We start from the raw sequence: 15,662 nt of genomic DNA on the forward strand, positions 1-15,662 counted from the left end.
AGAAGTTCCTAAACATCTGAATCTTAAACAAGTTCTGGGACTTTTTTTTAGGCAGATTTGGGAGTTTTTCTGCTTTTAACATTGGTGACCCCCTAGACCTGTCCAAAATCGCGGCAAAACGCAGTAAAAAACGCCGCAAAAATTGCGGCAAAAAAACGCGGAAAATGTAGCTCAGGTGTGAATGCAGCCTTTAAGCCCCCATACACACTATCAGTTTTCCTGCAGGTTTTTCTCTTCAGGTTTACCAAAACCATGTAGTGCAAGGGCCTGCCTAATTGCATACGAATTGAAACTCTTGAGGTTTGACCTCATATTATATGGTTTTGGTAAACCTGAAGAGAAAAACCTACAGGAAAACTGATAGTGTGTATGGGGCTTAAGTTGTACTCCTGCATCCTCCACATAAAGTGCAGGTTTAATAGCCCTGAATTGTACGCAATAACACCAGGGAGCCATCCACTGCTCAGAGTACCAGATAGAGAAGAAAATGCCGGAGTTAGGTGTAAAGTAAGCAAAGTTTTTTTTTTTCCAGTATGGAGTTGGACATTAAAACAAGTCCAATTTTTACATCACTTTTTTTAAATTTAGCTGTAAATTTTCGACAAATTCTAAAACATTCAGTGACGTGCAGTTAACCATGGCAACCAAGCAAACCAACGACATTTAAAGCGGAGGTTCACCCAAAAGTGAACCTCCGCTTTTCGGAACCCTCCCCCCTCCGGTGTCACATTTGACACCTTTCAGGGGGGAGGGGGTGCAAATACCTGTACAAGCTGAGTGTACAGCTTGTATAACAGTGTAAATTTGTTGTCCAATAAAAATAACTCAACACACAGCCGATAATATCTAAATCACTGGCAACAAAAGTGAGTACACCCCTAAGTGAAAATGTCCAAATTGGGCCCAAAGTGTCAATATTTTGTGTGGCCACCATTATTTTCCAGCACTGCCTTAACCCTCTTGGGCATTGCGTTCACCAGAGCTTCACTGTTGCCACTGGAGTCCTCTTCCACTCCTCCATGACAACATCACAGAGCTGGTAAATGTTAGAGACCTTGCACTCCTCCACCTTCCATTTGAGGATGTCCCACAGATCCTCAATAGGGTTTAGGTCTGGAGACAGGCTTGGTCAGTCCATCACCTTTACCCTCAGCTTCTTTAGCAAGGCAGTGGTCATCTTGAATGCGTGTGTAGCGGGGTCATCCTGTCAGAGTCTAATGACAGGCCATCCCCGCCAGAACTTTATTCACGCTTGTAAATATGTAAGATACCTTTAAGAAAGTTATGCATTGTGGGACTTCAAGTAGCAGGAGATATGGACTCCATTGACTCTTAGGAGAAACAGACCACGCTTCCCACAATTCCCTGCATCATTTGAACATGTGACACCTCCGCACAGACTTATGGGGGAGGTTACTTAAGGAAAGGGAGTGCCTGCTCTCGCTCTCTCGGGACCAGCATCTTCTCCTCTGCGGAGCTGCCGAGGACAGCACAGGCTAAAGCCTGGGCCTAAATTCACAGAGAGACCAGCCATCTGGAGGAAAGCAAGACTCCAGTATCCAGCCCGTGTTCCCGGAGATTGGAGAGGCTACCCAGCTGACAACTGAAACAGTGGAGAACCCTCGTCCAGGATCTGTGTGCTGTGGAGCAGTGATTTATCAACGCACCTTCTGAGGAGAACTCAGGCGGATCGGCCTATGGGGTGAGAGAGCACATGCTCAGCTTTAAACTCTCCCTTTAGACAGTTAACCTAGTACCACCCCACAGGCCGGAGACACGTGTTTGGCCTCCATCTAATACTTAGAGGCCCTCTAACTTTATAGTCATTATACAGAAGTGACCAACGCTGACGAGCGATCAGTTCACCAACGTTTCTGTTCAGGATACTTTGTTTAACTACCTTCTTTCTTTTCATCATTTACCATTTGCGGATTACAAAACTAACGTGCACCAACCGGCCGCAACGTGGTCTTTAGCTGTTCTGCAGGATCGCTCGCTAGAAGGAGCTCGCAAACATAGACTGCCTGTTTAGTTTAGCTGAATGTTACCATTCCTAGCTTAGATCTTTTCATTACTGTTATTACCGATTCCCGCAAGGGCCCTTGCGAAATCATATTGTGTTAATGTGTGACAGTTGCTCATTTATGATTTAAACTTATGCTTGTCTTCTTTGAGTTCATATAAAGTAAACTCATTCTTTTGGTTTAAATATACTACTGTGTGAAGTGTATTTTCTCGTCTGGAGGGACCATCCGTAAAGCAGGTAATATTACGGTTACATTGTCATTGAATATTACGTGCCTGCTATTGTGACCCCAGCCCAGCAGAGGTCACAATATTCCCACCAGACTTCTGATGTGTCAAGGGAGGGTTCGAGCCAGTTAAATAGGGGTGAGCCAAGCAAAAGAGATAGTAGATCCAAAAACAACCAGCGGCTCCTGAGGGGGTAGCGCTACATGTGTTTGGGGTTGTTATGTTGGAATACTGCCCTCCGGGCCCACCCTTTAAGAATTCCATGTTTAAAAGCAGCCATGTATACCAGCACAGTCCCACCCTCTCTTTTAGAGCCCTTTCACACTGGAAACGCCTATAGCGGAGCGTTAAAATAGCGGTAAAACACAACGTTTTTACCGCGATTTTACAGCGTTTTCATTTCAATGGAGAGGGGCGTTTTTGGAGCATTTTATGAGCGTTTTAATAGCGCTATTTTTACCGCAAAAACACTGCAAAAACGCTGCAAAACGCACCAGTATGAAAGGGCTCTTAAACTTGTGGTAATAACTTTAAGCACTGAGCATTATTAAGTCTAGTGCAGTGTGTATATATTTTTATTCCTAATTAGAATTGTAAAGCTTTTGTATTAAATGGTATACAAGTAGACATTTTTTTTAAACGCGACATGAAATTAACAAAGTCACTTTCGCAATTAGCATTGCAAATTTTTCTTAAGCTGTTTTGTAGTCTTATTCACTAGTACAGGATTAGAACAGGATCACTGTATCATATGAAAAGTTTTAGGGTAGGATTAGCCTCCCTCCGCACGCATAAAAAAAAAAAAAAAAAAGAGGAATTTTTCATTTAAATCAATTATAGGGTTAATGTATGTCGAATTATACACAATACAGAAAATACATTGTCGCCTACATATATATGTGTTTAAATCTGATTAGTGTGTTGCACGAGACAGTTCTTCCCTTTTTCATTTTATAAAACTGCTGATAATACAGAACAATGGGGTCTAAAATCAATATAGTAAAAAAAAAAAATACCATGGCAAACTTCTAATGTTATACTCGCATGGAAAGCTTTATAAATGTCAGCTGTTTAAATTAATGTAAAACATACTTTAGGCTTACTTACTTTTAATTTCTTTGTAGTCCTGAGGATGTAGTGAGACACACTTGTAATCTGTATGACTCTAACCTTTATACGGTATAGAATCTTGCTGTGAAAGCACATACTAGCCAGAAACATGACTAAGACTCCTTTTTGCTGCCTATGTGTTTTCAGAAAAAAACTGCAATGGTAACATTTGTGTTGTACATCTATTATGTGACGTGCATTTTGTACATAGTTTTACTCCCTTTCTGACTGTTTTTACAACTCCATCTAGTATTGGCTTGCCAACATCCCAAACAATTTTTCCAGAAAGAACAAAAAACAGCAAGACAGCATGCACACAATAACTAAGAGCTACACATGACAGGTTAACTCATGCGTTCCAGGATAGCAGCTGTACTTACTTCTAGGATCTGCTGCTCCGCACCAGGTAAAAAAAGAGAAAGGAAAAAAAGGGAATTGAATGGAAAGAAGAGGAAGGAGAGAGTGACAGAGACCAAGGAACACAATCTATTTTAGTTTAGGTTTTACACACAATATAGATTTGTTCCACCAATATGCATTTGGTTTACAATTATGCCTCGTACACATGACCGGTTTTCCCGATGGGAAAACTGCCATATTTGCTTTTGGTCGGGAAAACCGGCCGTGTGTATGCTTCATAGCGGTTTTCCAGACAGGAAAACTGCAAGCAAAAAAAATGAGAACTTGTTCTCTTTTTTCCCGTCGCGATTCTCTGCGTTTTTTTTTGCTTGGCTGTATTCATATGGGAAACGCTGCAGTGGAGCATACACACGGACGGTTTTCCCGACCAAAGCTGTCATGGCAGTTTTCCTGTCGGGAAAACCAGCCGTGTGTACACGGGAAAAGCAACCGAGCAGGTTCTCGGTTTTCCCAGTGGACTTTTGACCACTAGGAAAACCAATCGTGTGTACGAGGCATCACACATAAACAGGGTAACCCACAAGGATTGGTAAAGAGGAACAGGGGGAGCATAATTCACAACGGCCCATTCAAAAACACCTATTTTCTCTATACAAACAGCAATTCAATCAAACAGGTATTTCTTTTAGATCTAGAATTAATAATCGACCATGTAAATGATTGTAATATCTTTAATGTTATGTAGCCCATCTGTTTGACTTCAATATTTGCCATTTATTTTGGCAAGTAAAGTTCAGATCTAGATCAATTCCACAACTAACACAGGATCATGCTTAATCTGGAAGGCACTGCAAAGCCATATACTAACTTTTGTTTAACGTATTTGCTATTGGGCTCCCAGGAAGACGACAAGCTTAGGACTGACTCACACAGGTACTCCCTTCCTAGACAGTGAAGCAGCATTATCCCATCTGTCCACTTTTCAGGAAGATAACCTTGGAAGCAGAAACCGCAAACCAGGAAGTGGTGACCTTACTAAAGCCTGGTACAACCCAATGGGTTTGACGAAAAAAATAAATAAAGTTGAATCCGACGTTAGTACAGCGAGCTGAGCTGCTGTGTTCAGACAGGGGGGCGCCCCTCCGCCAGAACACAACAGCTCAGCTCTGTCTGCCATTGATTTATAACGCTAATCGGGAGCCCATTGACTGCTGGTATTCCAGCATGCTCCTCCCACAGACCGGCTGGTATACACACAGGTCGAATGTAGGCCAGTTTTCATTGTCGGCTGGCATTCGGCCTGTGTGTACTGGGCTTAAGGGCCATGTCATAAGATCATATCACTAGCAACAGGATCAGTTTACAGGGTAAAGAAATACTTACCTACTTCCATGATGTTCCTGACTCCCTGCCCAGATGAACTAGACATTGAACCTTTACTGCCCAGTGACATTCTGCAGCACTACCACAAGCAAAGAAGTGACCACCAAGTCATCTATTCTGTGACAATGTGGAAGCAAGTCAGTATTTTTCTCTGCACTTTTAGTGATCATATGGCTGGCAACCCAGACAGTGTCCCCAACTTTTTTTTCCAAAAATTGAATAGTGGTTAGAATACATATACTTTTTCTCCAGTTTTAATACACAGTAAATAAGGTTCAAAATGCTCTGCTCCGAGCATTAAAAAAAAATGCGTTGACCGGTGTAGAATGGGAGCCTTGGTGGTGACTAACAAATAGCCATTCCATCACGATCCCTCATATTGTAAAACAGATATTAAAGTGGTTGTAAACCTCAAACATGAAATATAAACAAAAAATATCTCTCTATAGTGTGTAGTTGTCTCAGGAGCACCAAGTGTAATTTTTGTCTGCTGCCTCGTTCCTCTGCTATCAGCACGAGTCCTTCTGACAAATTTTCCTCACACCGAGAAAAAAAGGTGTGAGGCCTCGTACACACGATCAGTCCAAACTGATGAAAACGGACTGAAGTTCAGTTTCATCAGTCCAAACCTACCGTGTGTATGGCCCATCGGACTTTTGTTCTTCAGACCAAAGTTTTAGAACTTTCTTTAAAATCGGACTGATGGACGCCTGACCGATCGGTCAAAACCGATGGTTAGTATGCAAAAGCATCGGTTCAAAACCCGCGCATGCTCAGAATCAAGTCGACGCATGCTTTGGAGCATTGAACTTCGTTTTTTTCAGCACATCGTTGTGTTTTACGTCACCGCGTTGGACTCGATCGGTTTTTGAACTGATGGTGTGTATGCACATCAGACCATCAGACCAGCAGTCCATCAGTCAGTTTTCATCAGTTTGGACTGATCGTGTGTACAAGGCCTCAGGGTTTACAACCACTTTAAGGCCAGTGTTATTGGAGTTCTGAAAAGCTTCGTTTAGAAAGGCAGGTAACATTGGAGGTCAGCGGAGCTCATGTAAGAGGAGTTATTTTCCCCACAATATAATGTACCTATCCCTATGCAAATGAAACCATTTTTGTAGTATTAGCTTAGTACTTACATTTAGCATGGAATTTCGTTCAACATAAAAAGGCATCCAATAGAACAAAAGATATCAGTAAATCACTGTGTCCAAGTCCAGATAGATAATATTTTTGGAAATGTGAAAATAATTATATCTCACAATTGAACCAAAACATTAAACCTTTACTTAATAAAGAGGGCTGGATATATTTTGGGTCAGTTAGCTGGAGCCTACAAACAGCGAAGGCAAAGGGGTAACATATCCCTCTATAGCAGGGATCCTCAAACTACGGCCCTCCAGCTTTTGCGGAACTACACATCCCATGAGGCATTGTAAAACTCTGACATTCACAGACATGATGGGAATTGTAGTTCCTGAACAACTGGAGGGCTGTAGTTTGAAGACCCATGCTCTATAGTTATTACCAGAGCTTTTTTCAGCGGGAACGTGGGGGAAAGCAGTTCTGGCACCTCCAGCACTGAATTTATTTAATAGCAAGGGGGGTGCTGGACTATTGATGATGTCTGCTCGGGGATTAATTGTCGATGGTGGGGATCTGTTTTTGTGTGAGGGTCTATTGTTGCTGAGGGGTCTTATGTTGCCGGTAGGGATTTACTATTGAGGGAGAGGTCTATTGCTGCTGCTGGGGGTCTAATGTTGCTGGGGTGGTGTCTATTGTTGCTAGGAGGGTCTATTATTGCTGATTTCAGGGGATCTATTTGACTGCTTTTCTTGTTATTAGACAAGAACAAATTCCATATAAATTATTTAGCACCACAAAATGATACTTGGGGTAGTACTGGGAGGTGGGTAGGGGATGGAACTAAGGGTCGGTGCTTGGAGGTGCGTAGGGTGCAGAGAAAAGTGGGGACTCAGAAGGGGGGAGTTCCTGCACCTATTCTCTGAGAAAAAAAAACATGGGTATTACCTGTATATTGTTCCCATCATTAGCACTATTATAAAACTTGAATACATTGTGGGATTGTTCTAAACCAGGTTAGCAAAAGTAAAATAAAAATATTTTGTGTAAAGTACTTGGCAGAAGAGTGTTGCTTTGATGTATAAAGTCGTCTCCCCACAGAACCCAGGGATGAAAATCCAGCACTGTCTATAAAATAATGTCTTCTCACTGGAAAGATCTTAGCAGTAATCATTACATGTGAATGCATATACAGTAGGTTCTTTATTTTGCAGTGGAATTCATGCCCTTCCTGGAAAGGTTATAGATGACAGCTTACCCAGCATTACAATGGAATAGTCAATATGTGTGGTGATTGTTTGTGCAGCTCCCTGACTACAATCAATTAAACTGTCAATATCAGCCATCTGTCCAATCTAAAATCTATTTATACTTGTACAGTCTGCTCTTATGGAGGCCCAATATCTGTATTGCACTAAAATGACAAGCGCAGTAAATAAGAGTCATAGTACAGGTTACTGAATGAAATGATCAGAAGGCATCCACAGTGACATTTTCTACGTTTCATTTTTCCTCCCCGACGATGAATTGTTTGTGCAGCTCCCTGACTACAATCAATTAAACTGCCAATATTTTCCATCTGTCCAATCTAAAATCAATTGTAGAAAACGTGTGCAGTCTCCTCTGATGGAGGCCCAATGTCTGTATTGCACTAAAATGAATGCCGCAGTAAAGAAGAGTCATAGTACAGGTTACTGAATGAAATGATCATAAGGCATCCACAGGGAAATTTGATTTTTCCTCCCCGAGGATGAATAAAACTGCCTATGTTTGTCATCCCTCTCATAAACAAAGACCATCAACGATAGGGCTCACTCAGCACCACTAGATATGAACAGCTTCAATAAATAAAGTGGCTTGACTTATTCAGTTATTGGCCCAGATTCAAGAAGCGGTTGCGCGGCGCAAGGGCTTACTTGCTCCGGTGTAACGAGTGCTCCTGATTCAGGAACCTCGTTACACCGAATGCAGCCTAGGATGTGACAAACATAAGCCTCCTTATGCCTTCACATCCCAGGCTGCATTCTTGCGTTGGCCGCTAGGGGGCGCGGCCTTTGTGATCGGCGTATAGTATGCAAATTGCATACTACCACCGATTCACAAAAGTTGCGCGGGCCCTTCTCACGCAAGGTACGGAGTTTCCGTACGGCGCCTTTAGCATAAGGCTGCTCCTGTTAATAGCAGGCGCAGCCAATGCTAAAGTATAGCTGCGCCTCCCGCTCGCGACGTTCAAATTTCACGTCGTTTACGTAAGTGAACCGTGAATGGCGCTGGACGCCATTCACGTTCACTTACAAGCAAATGACGTCCTTGCGACGTCATTTGCCGCAATGCACGTCGGGAAAGTTTCCCGACGGAGCATGCGCTGTTCGCTCGGCGCGGGAGCGCGCCTAATTTAAATGATTCCCGCCCCCGGCGGGATCATTTACATTAGGCAGCCTTGCGCCCGGCTGCTTAGCATATTGCCCACGCAATTTACGGAGCAACTGCTCCGTGAATCGCAGGCAAAGCGCAATATTTGCGTGGGCGCAGAGAAAAAAATTTGCTCTTTGCCCACGCAAATATTGCGCGATTCTACTTGAATCTGGGCCATTGATTGTTAACAAACGTGGCAGTGTGTCAAGTGCAGCAATCCAAACCACCAGTCAGACATTATCTTTAATTAATGTGATGGCAGTAATCTGAACTCTGATTGGTTGGCAATGGCTTTCTGTGATTTGCCATCTCTTTAAAGGCGGTTATGCCTTTTATAATATCCTTGCCTGTGTTTTAAAGGTACACTATTGTGAAAATGTTGTATTCTGATAAGTGTTGCTGTTAATATATATAATGATAATAGTAATTATTTTATTTATTTCGATTTTTTTTCCTACATATACTGTACATGCAGACCAAACTGTCCTTCAATTTAACAGTGACAGAGCTAGGGCAAACTATAAGGCCTTGTGCACACTGGACGTTTTTACAGAAGCTACAGTCAATAAACTCCCCATTATGTTATCCTATGTGTCCATTCACACATAGGCTGTTATCAGCAGTTTTGGGCAGTGGCAATTTTGAGCAGTAAAAAAAATAAATAAAAAACTAGTGGGTTCTGAGACGTTTTTCAGCTGTAAAAACGTCGATAAACGCTCAAAAACGTCACTCACCAGCGTTTAACGTTTTTGATCCATTGGATAAAAAAAATTTAAAAACACAAAAAAAACGCTATTGAAAAAAGCTGAAAAGAGTTAAAAAACTCACTGCAAAGCTACTGGCATTTTTAAAACGGAAGTAAACCCATCGATTTAACAGTTTCAAAAAGCAGTTACATTTGCATGCCGGGGTTGCTAACTGTCACATTGGTTGTGCTCTCAACCAAACTGTCAAACCATCCAATGGCTGGTGTCATAACTGATCACATGTGCAGCACCATGGCAGTTGAAGATTAAACATAGGCCAAGATGGCAGCTTCCTTGGCTGAAAATGATAGGTTGGTTTACTTCCACTTTAAGCAGCTACAGTAGTTTTTCCAAGGAAGATTTAGACCATAAAAATGGGTGTTGCAAGCACTCCTGGCAGTGTTAGGTCCCTTTCGCACAGGGCATGTCCGTTTTGACGGACTCCGTTTACTCAGCAGGGATCGATCCGTTGATCTCCGCTGAGCAGGCAGATGACAGGTCCGTCTCCACTCACTGTGCTGAGACAGACCTATGAGATCCGCGCTGTCCTCTATGGGAGATCAGATGAAAACGTATCTGCCTGTCTGTTTTCATCCAATTCCATGCAATCCGATCGGCGGGTGGAAAATAGGGTTTCCATCCGTCTGGATATGACGGACCAGATCGGAAAGTGGCGGATGTCAGGGAACATGTCACAGCTGATATCTGTTGCTCCATAGAGGTGAATGAAGCATCTGAGCAGGTCGGCCTGAAAAACCAACAGGCGGACCTGATCAGACAGCGTGTATGAAAGTACAGTTTGTTCTAAACTTTTATACCGAACAAAACTGTCGCTGGACAGCATATTAATGTACTAAAGTTTATTCTGCCTAAAATGTTTTTTTTTGGTCTGATTTTTCCCATCCTTTCATTTGCAATATTTTCCCTAGCTTTCTGTTTTGTTGATAATATTGTCACTGATGCAGGAAGTGAGAAAATGGGGGTTATTTACGAAAGGCAAATCCATTTTGCACTGAAAGTGCACTTGGAAGTGCAGTCGCTGTAAATCTGAGGGGTAGATCTGAAATTAGGGGAAGCTCTGCTGATTTTATCATCCAATCATGTGCAAGCTGTTTTTTTTTTTCCTTTCTTGCATGTCCCCCTCGGATCCACAGCGACTGCACTTCAAAGTGCACTTTTAGGCTGTATTCACACCTTGGCGTACCAAATCGCGGCGTTTTGTCCCGCGAATTGCGGCGTCAAATTGCGGCGTTTTGTACCGCGATTTGCGGCGACAAAACGCCGCGATTGTGAATGCAGCTGTACCCCCTATATGGAGATGGTTCACATCTCCTATGCCGAACGCCGAAAGCCGCCTGAAAGAAAGGTCCGGGACTTGTTTTCAGGTGGCAGGCGTACGGCGTGGAGATGTGAACCATCTCCATAGAGGGCAATGTGAAATCATCCCTCCAGCGTCTCAGGGGCGGCTGCGGCGTTGCACTACAGGCGTATATACGCCTAGATGTGAACAGAGCCTTAGTGCACTTGCAGTGTGAAGTGGATTTTCCTTTAGTAAATAACCCCCAATGTGTCTTTGCGAATAGTGCATTAGACAGCGGTAACATACAGTATAAAGCTAGTATAGAGGAGGTTTTAATACTTTCCCAAACTATCCGAAATAAAACTTAAAAAAATTATTTGGATTAGAGTTAGACTTTAAAGCCATGCAGTTATCAGAATACAAAACTGTTTTGGATAGCGGTCCTTTAGGCTGGGCTCACATATCTCTGGCAACGGTACCCAGCATGGGGTCCAGTGTGTCCCTGCCCACCGGTTCAGGTGCGATCCAGGTCAGAATTTTGGCCTGAATTCACACCTAAACCAGACACAAAGATGCACAGGACCCTTCTGCAATATGGACTGAGGCCACCCCACACCTGTGTGAACCAGTTCCATTAAGAGCAGGTCACACTCGCTTGTCATGCGAATTGCATGCGGAGAAACCTGCATTCAATTTGTATCTATGTCAACCCAGCCTTAAACATCAGGCTTTACAGACAATTAGGCTTTAAGACAATTATAGGTTTTAAAATATAATACATTTTGTCCCCTTTACATGATCAGAATCTTGCCAAATTGTGATTTTCAAGACTGACTTCACATAAAAGCTGGCCATACATGGATTGAAATTTGGTCGATTTAGCACGGACTGGTCAAATTACAATCCATGTATGGACAGGCTGTCAGGCTTTTCCTGAACAATCAGTGCCGCTAGCTATAGTCCTGTCCCATTTCTTGTTGTGGTCCTGGACTTCCCCTACTCGATTTAATGGAGAAGGAGTAAAATGAAGAAGGAGAGGAAGTCTTCTCATAGTGTAAATCCATTCAAATTTATAAAAAAAATTATAAAAAAAATTGCTACAAAGCCACAATGTGTAATAGCATCCGCCCGCCATGTGTCAAGGAAAATGGATGCCGTCTGTGATCAGGCGTGCGTTTCACCTACAGACCAGAATTAGCGCACCAGAAATTCCGCTTAACACCTTTCATTATCAATGTGTAACGGTTTCTGAAGATGACCACAGGTGGCATCCATTTTCCTTGTCATACAGGGGGCCGATGCTATTACACATTGTGGCTTTGTAGAGTTTTAGAATACATTTTAATGAAGACCAGGAGCACAACAAGCAAGGGGACAGGAGGCACAACAGAGGCTGATGGAAAGATCAGGACAGGTCCCATAGTGACCCAACAAGCGTTAGGGGGTCACTGACATCTGGTGAGTGCAGTACATAGGAACGTGGAAGAAAAGGCTTTTGACGGTTATAAGGACTATTCAAAGTATATATATATATATATATACACACACACATTTTGACATATGGACTATTTGTTTTATTAATGGACTAAGTTTGTCACATATATTTGATATAAATTATATAGGCATTTTATGGTTTTGGCTTTATGGAAAAGCAATGTTATATGATCATTGAAAGGAGCACCATACAGATTGACGTGATTTACACATTATAGAAAGCGCTGCTCAGATTAATCATTTATAAGTTTAGACCTCTAGCAGAGGCAGTAAATAAACAGCAACTGCATTTTCTCAGTAGTTATTAGTTTTCAGTTGTTATTGTTTATAATTTATTATTCACATTTTGGTTATTTACGCAAGGGTTTTTTTTTTTTTACTAAACAGAGCCCAACTCCTATATATATCTCAGGATATCCAGTGGCAATATTTTGTGCTTCTTCTTTGCGTGTTCCCAATATTCTCAATTACTTCAAAGGGAGGCAGGAATTCAGGTCTGGAAATTTAAAGCAGAACCGATATCCTTACAGTTTGCACAGTCAAAGTAAAGTGCACCGCTTCAACCCTCAAAAGGATTGTCTAATATGCTGGAATAGGATGCTGGCTTGGAGTCCATAACTCCTAAAGACATAGCTCAGTGTAACCCAAAGGAAAAGCCACACACTGATGATGGCTTCACAGGCAAAAATGTAATCAGCCAACAAGCTTCTGCACAAGGGTCCTACCCCCTGGACCACCACTCTGAGGTTTGACTGATGGGCTTAATCATAGGGGAATAGGGGTTAGGCTGGTCAGAGGGATTTAGACGTTTATGACCATGAAACCTAACTATGATTATTGCTATAGGCACCCCCCTCCCACATGTTGCTGTGAATACTTGCACATTATGGCGATATCTCCCTTCACCCAATGGTACTTATTTACAGTTCAAAAACAGAGTTACTATTAAAACATTAGGTGGTTATTAAAACATTAAGTGGTTTAATCCCATAGCAACTACCAAATACTAAAAGAGCAGCTTTGAATGGACTTTTCCTTTAACCACTTGCCGACCGGCGCACGCCGATGTATGTTGACAGAATGGCACAGGCAGGCAGATTGGCGTACAGGTACGTCCCTTTAAATCTACCGTCCAGGGGGCGCGCGTGCCTCACGAGTGCAGCCACGGGTTCCCGGGAGGCCCGCAATTGCTGTCGGCAAGGGCAGAACAGGGGAATGCCTTTGTAAACAAGACATTCCCACATTTTGCCTAGTGACACTGTCACTGATGACCGTTCCCCGTGATCGGGAATGGTCATCAGTGACGTGTCATGTGTAGCTACACCCCCTAACAGTAAGAATCACTCCCTAGGAAACACTTAACCCCTGCAGCTCCACCTAGTGGTTAACTCATTCACTGCAAGTGTCATTTTTATATTAATCAGTGCAATTTTATAGCACTGATCACTGTAAAAATGGCAATGGTCCCAAAAGTGTCCGATGTGTCCGCCATAATGTCGCAGTCACGATACAAATCGCTGATTGCCACTATAACTAGTAAAAAAAAAAAAAACTATGAATAAAAATGCCATAAAACAGTCCCCTATTTTGTTGAAGCTAGGGTTGTCCCGATACCACTTTTTTAGGACCGAGTACAAGTACCGATACTTTTTTTCAAGTAGTCGCCGATACCGAATACCGATACTTTTTTTAAATGTGTCCCCAAATGCAGCCATGTCCCCCCCATATGCAGCCATGTCCCCCACATATGCAGCCATGTCCCTCTAATATGCAGCCATGTTCCTCTAGCCATGTCCCTCACATATGCAGCCATGTCCCTCACATATGCAGCCATGTCCCTCTAGCCATGTCCCTCACATATGCAGCCATGTCCCTCTACCCATGTCCCTCACATATGCAGCAATGTCCCTCTAGCCATGTCCCTCACATATGCAGCCATGTCCCTCACATATGCAGCAATGTCCCTCTAGCCATGTCCCTCACATATGCAGCAATGTCCCTCTAGCCATGTCCCTCGATGCGGCGGCGCGATGCGGCGGCAGCGGCGGGGGGGGGGGGAAAGGGGGGGAAAGTATTCTATTTAGGTATCGGGGGTATTTGCACGAGTACGAGTACTCCCGCAAATACTCGGTGTCGGTCCCGATACCGGTATCGGTATCTGGACAACCCTAGTAGAAGCTATAACTTTTGCGCAAACCAAACGCTTATTGCGATTTTTTTTTACCAAAAATATGTAGAATACGTATCGGCCTAAACTGTGGAAAAATATATATTTTTTTATATATTTTTGGGGGATATTTATTATAGCAAAAAATAGTTTTTTTTTTTCAAAATTGATGCTCTTTTTTTGCTTAAAGAGCAAAAAATAAAAACCGCAGAGGTGATCAAATACCACCAAAAGAAAGCTCTATTTGTGGAAAAAAAAAAAAAAGAACGTCAATTTTGTTTGGGAGCCACGTCGCACGACCGCGCAATTGTCAGTGAAAGCCACTCAGTGCCGAAAGTGGCCTGGTCTTTGACCACCAAAATGGTCCGGGGCTGAATCGGTTAAAGGGAACCTTTGGGAAGAGAAATAAGGGAGCTGCCATTGCTGACTTGTACAGGTTGAATATCATACAATTGAATATCATCAAAAAGTTATTTTTTTTTAGTAATTTTATTCAAAAAGTGAACCTCATATATGTTTCATTTTTTTTTCAATTGAATTACTGAATTTTTTTTTCACTTTTTTATGATAGTCAATTTTTTTGAAATGCACCTGTTTTTAAAGTTGCATTATTCAAGGCTGTTACCTGATCCTGGCTACTGTGCCTATTAAGACAATGACTTATTACAAACATGCAGACAGTGATGTCTAATGCCACGTACACACGATCGGTCCATCCGATATAAAACGGTCTGATGGATTTTTCCATCGGTTAACCGATGAAGCTGACTGATGGTCAGTCGTGCCTACACACCATCGGTAAAAAAAAACGATTGTGTTAGAACGCGGTGACGTAAAACACAACGACGTGCTGAAAAAAAACGAAGTTCAATGCTTCCGAGCATGCGTCGACTTGATTCTGAGCATGCGTGGATTTTTAACCTATGGACGTGCCTACAAACGATCGTTTTCTTTCTATCGGTTAGGTATCCATCGGTTAAATTTATAACAAGATTGAATTTTTTTAACCAATGGATAAATAACCGTAGGGGCCCACACACGATCGGTTTGGTCCGATGAAAACGGTCCATCAGACCATTCTCATCGGTTTGACCGGTCGTGTGTACGCGGCATAAGGACTCTTTCACACGGACGGACAGTTCAGGTCCGCCGCTCAGATTTTTAGGCAGACCTGAACGGGCGCTCCATAGAGGTCTATGGAGCCATGGATGTCAGCGGTGACATGCCCGCTGACATCCAACCCGCTTTCAGCCAAAGTGTGACAGAGGAAAACCCTATTTTTCCATCCGTCCGCGGATCCGTCTACGGTCCGTCGTCATCCGATCCTCCATAGTGGAGAGCGGCGCTCTGA

General features: G+C 42.7%; 1 protein-coding gene across 3 annotated transcripts in view; it reads right to left on the bottom strand.

Moving 5' to 3' along the window:
• The window catches only part of BICDL1 (BICD family like cargo adaptor 1), a 100,946-nt gene that overhangs the window by 47,748 nt on the left and 37,536 nt on the right, over window positions 1-15,662 (bottom strand). For 2 of the 3 annotated variants that reach the window (XR_005748706.1, XM_040350471.1), the window contains exon 4: window positions 3,744-3,755. The exons of the other annotated variant lie outside the window; for it this stretch is intronic. Coding sequence is in view for 1 of the 2 variants with exons in the window: in XM_040350471.1 (XP_040206405.1) it covers window positions 3,744-3,755 (12 nt within the window). In the remaining variant the exon portion in view is untranslated. The remainder of the gene's footprint in view (window positions 1-3,743; window positions 3,756-15,662) is intronic. 3 annotated transcript variants of the gene reach the window in all.

This window comes from Rana temporaria, chromosome 1 (genome assembly GCF_905171775.1).
Source record: "Rana temporaria chromosome 1, aRanTem1.1, whole genome shotgun sequence".
Taxonomy (NCBI): domain Eukaryota; kingdom Metazoa; phylum Chordata; class Amphibia; order Anura; family Ranidae; genus Rana; species Rana temporaria.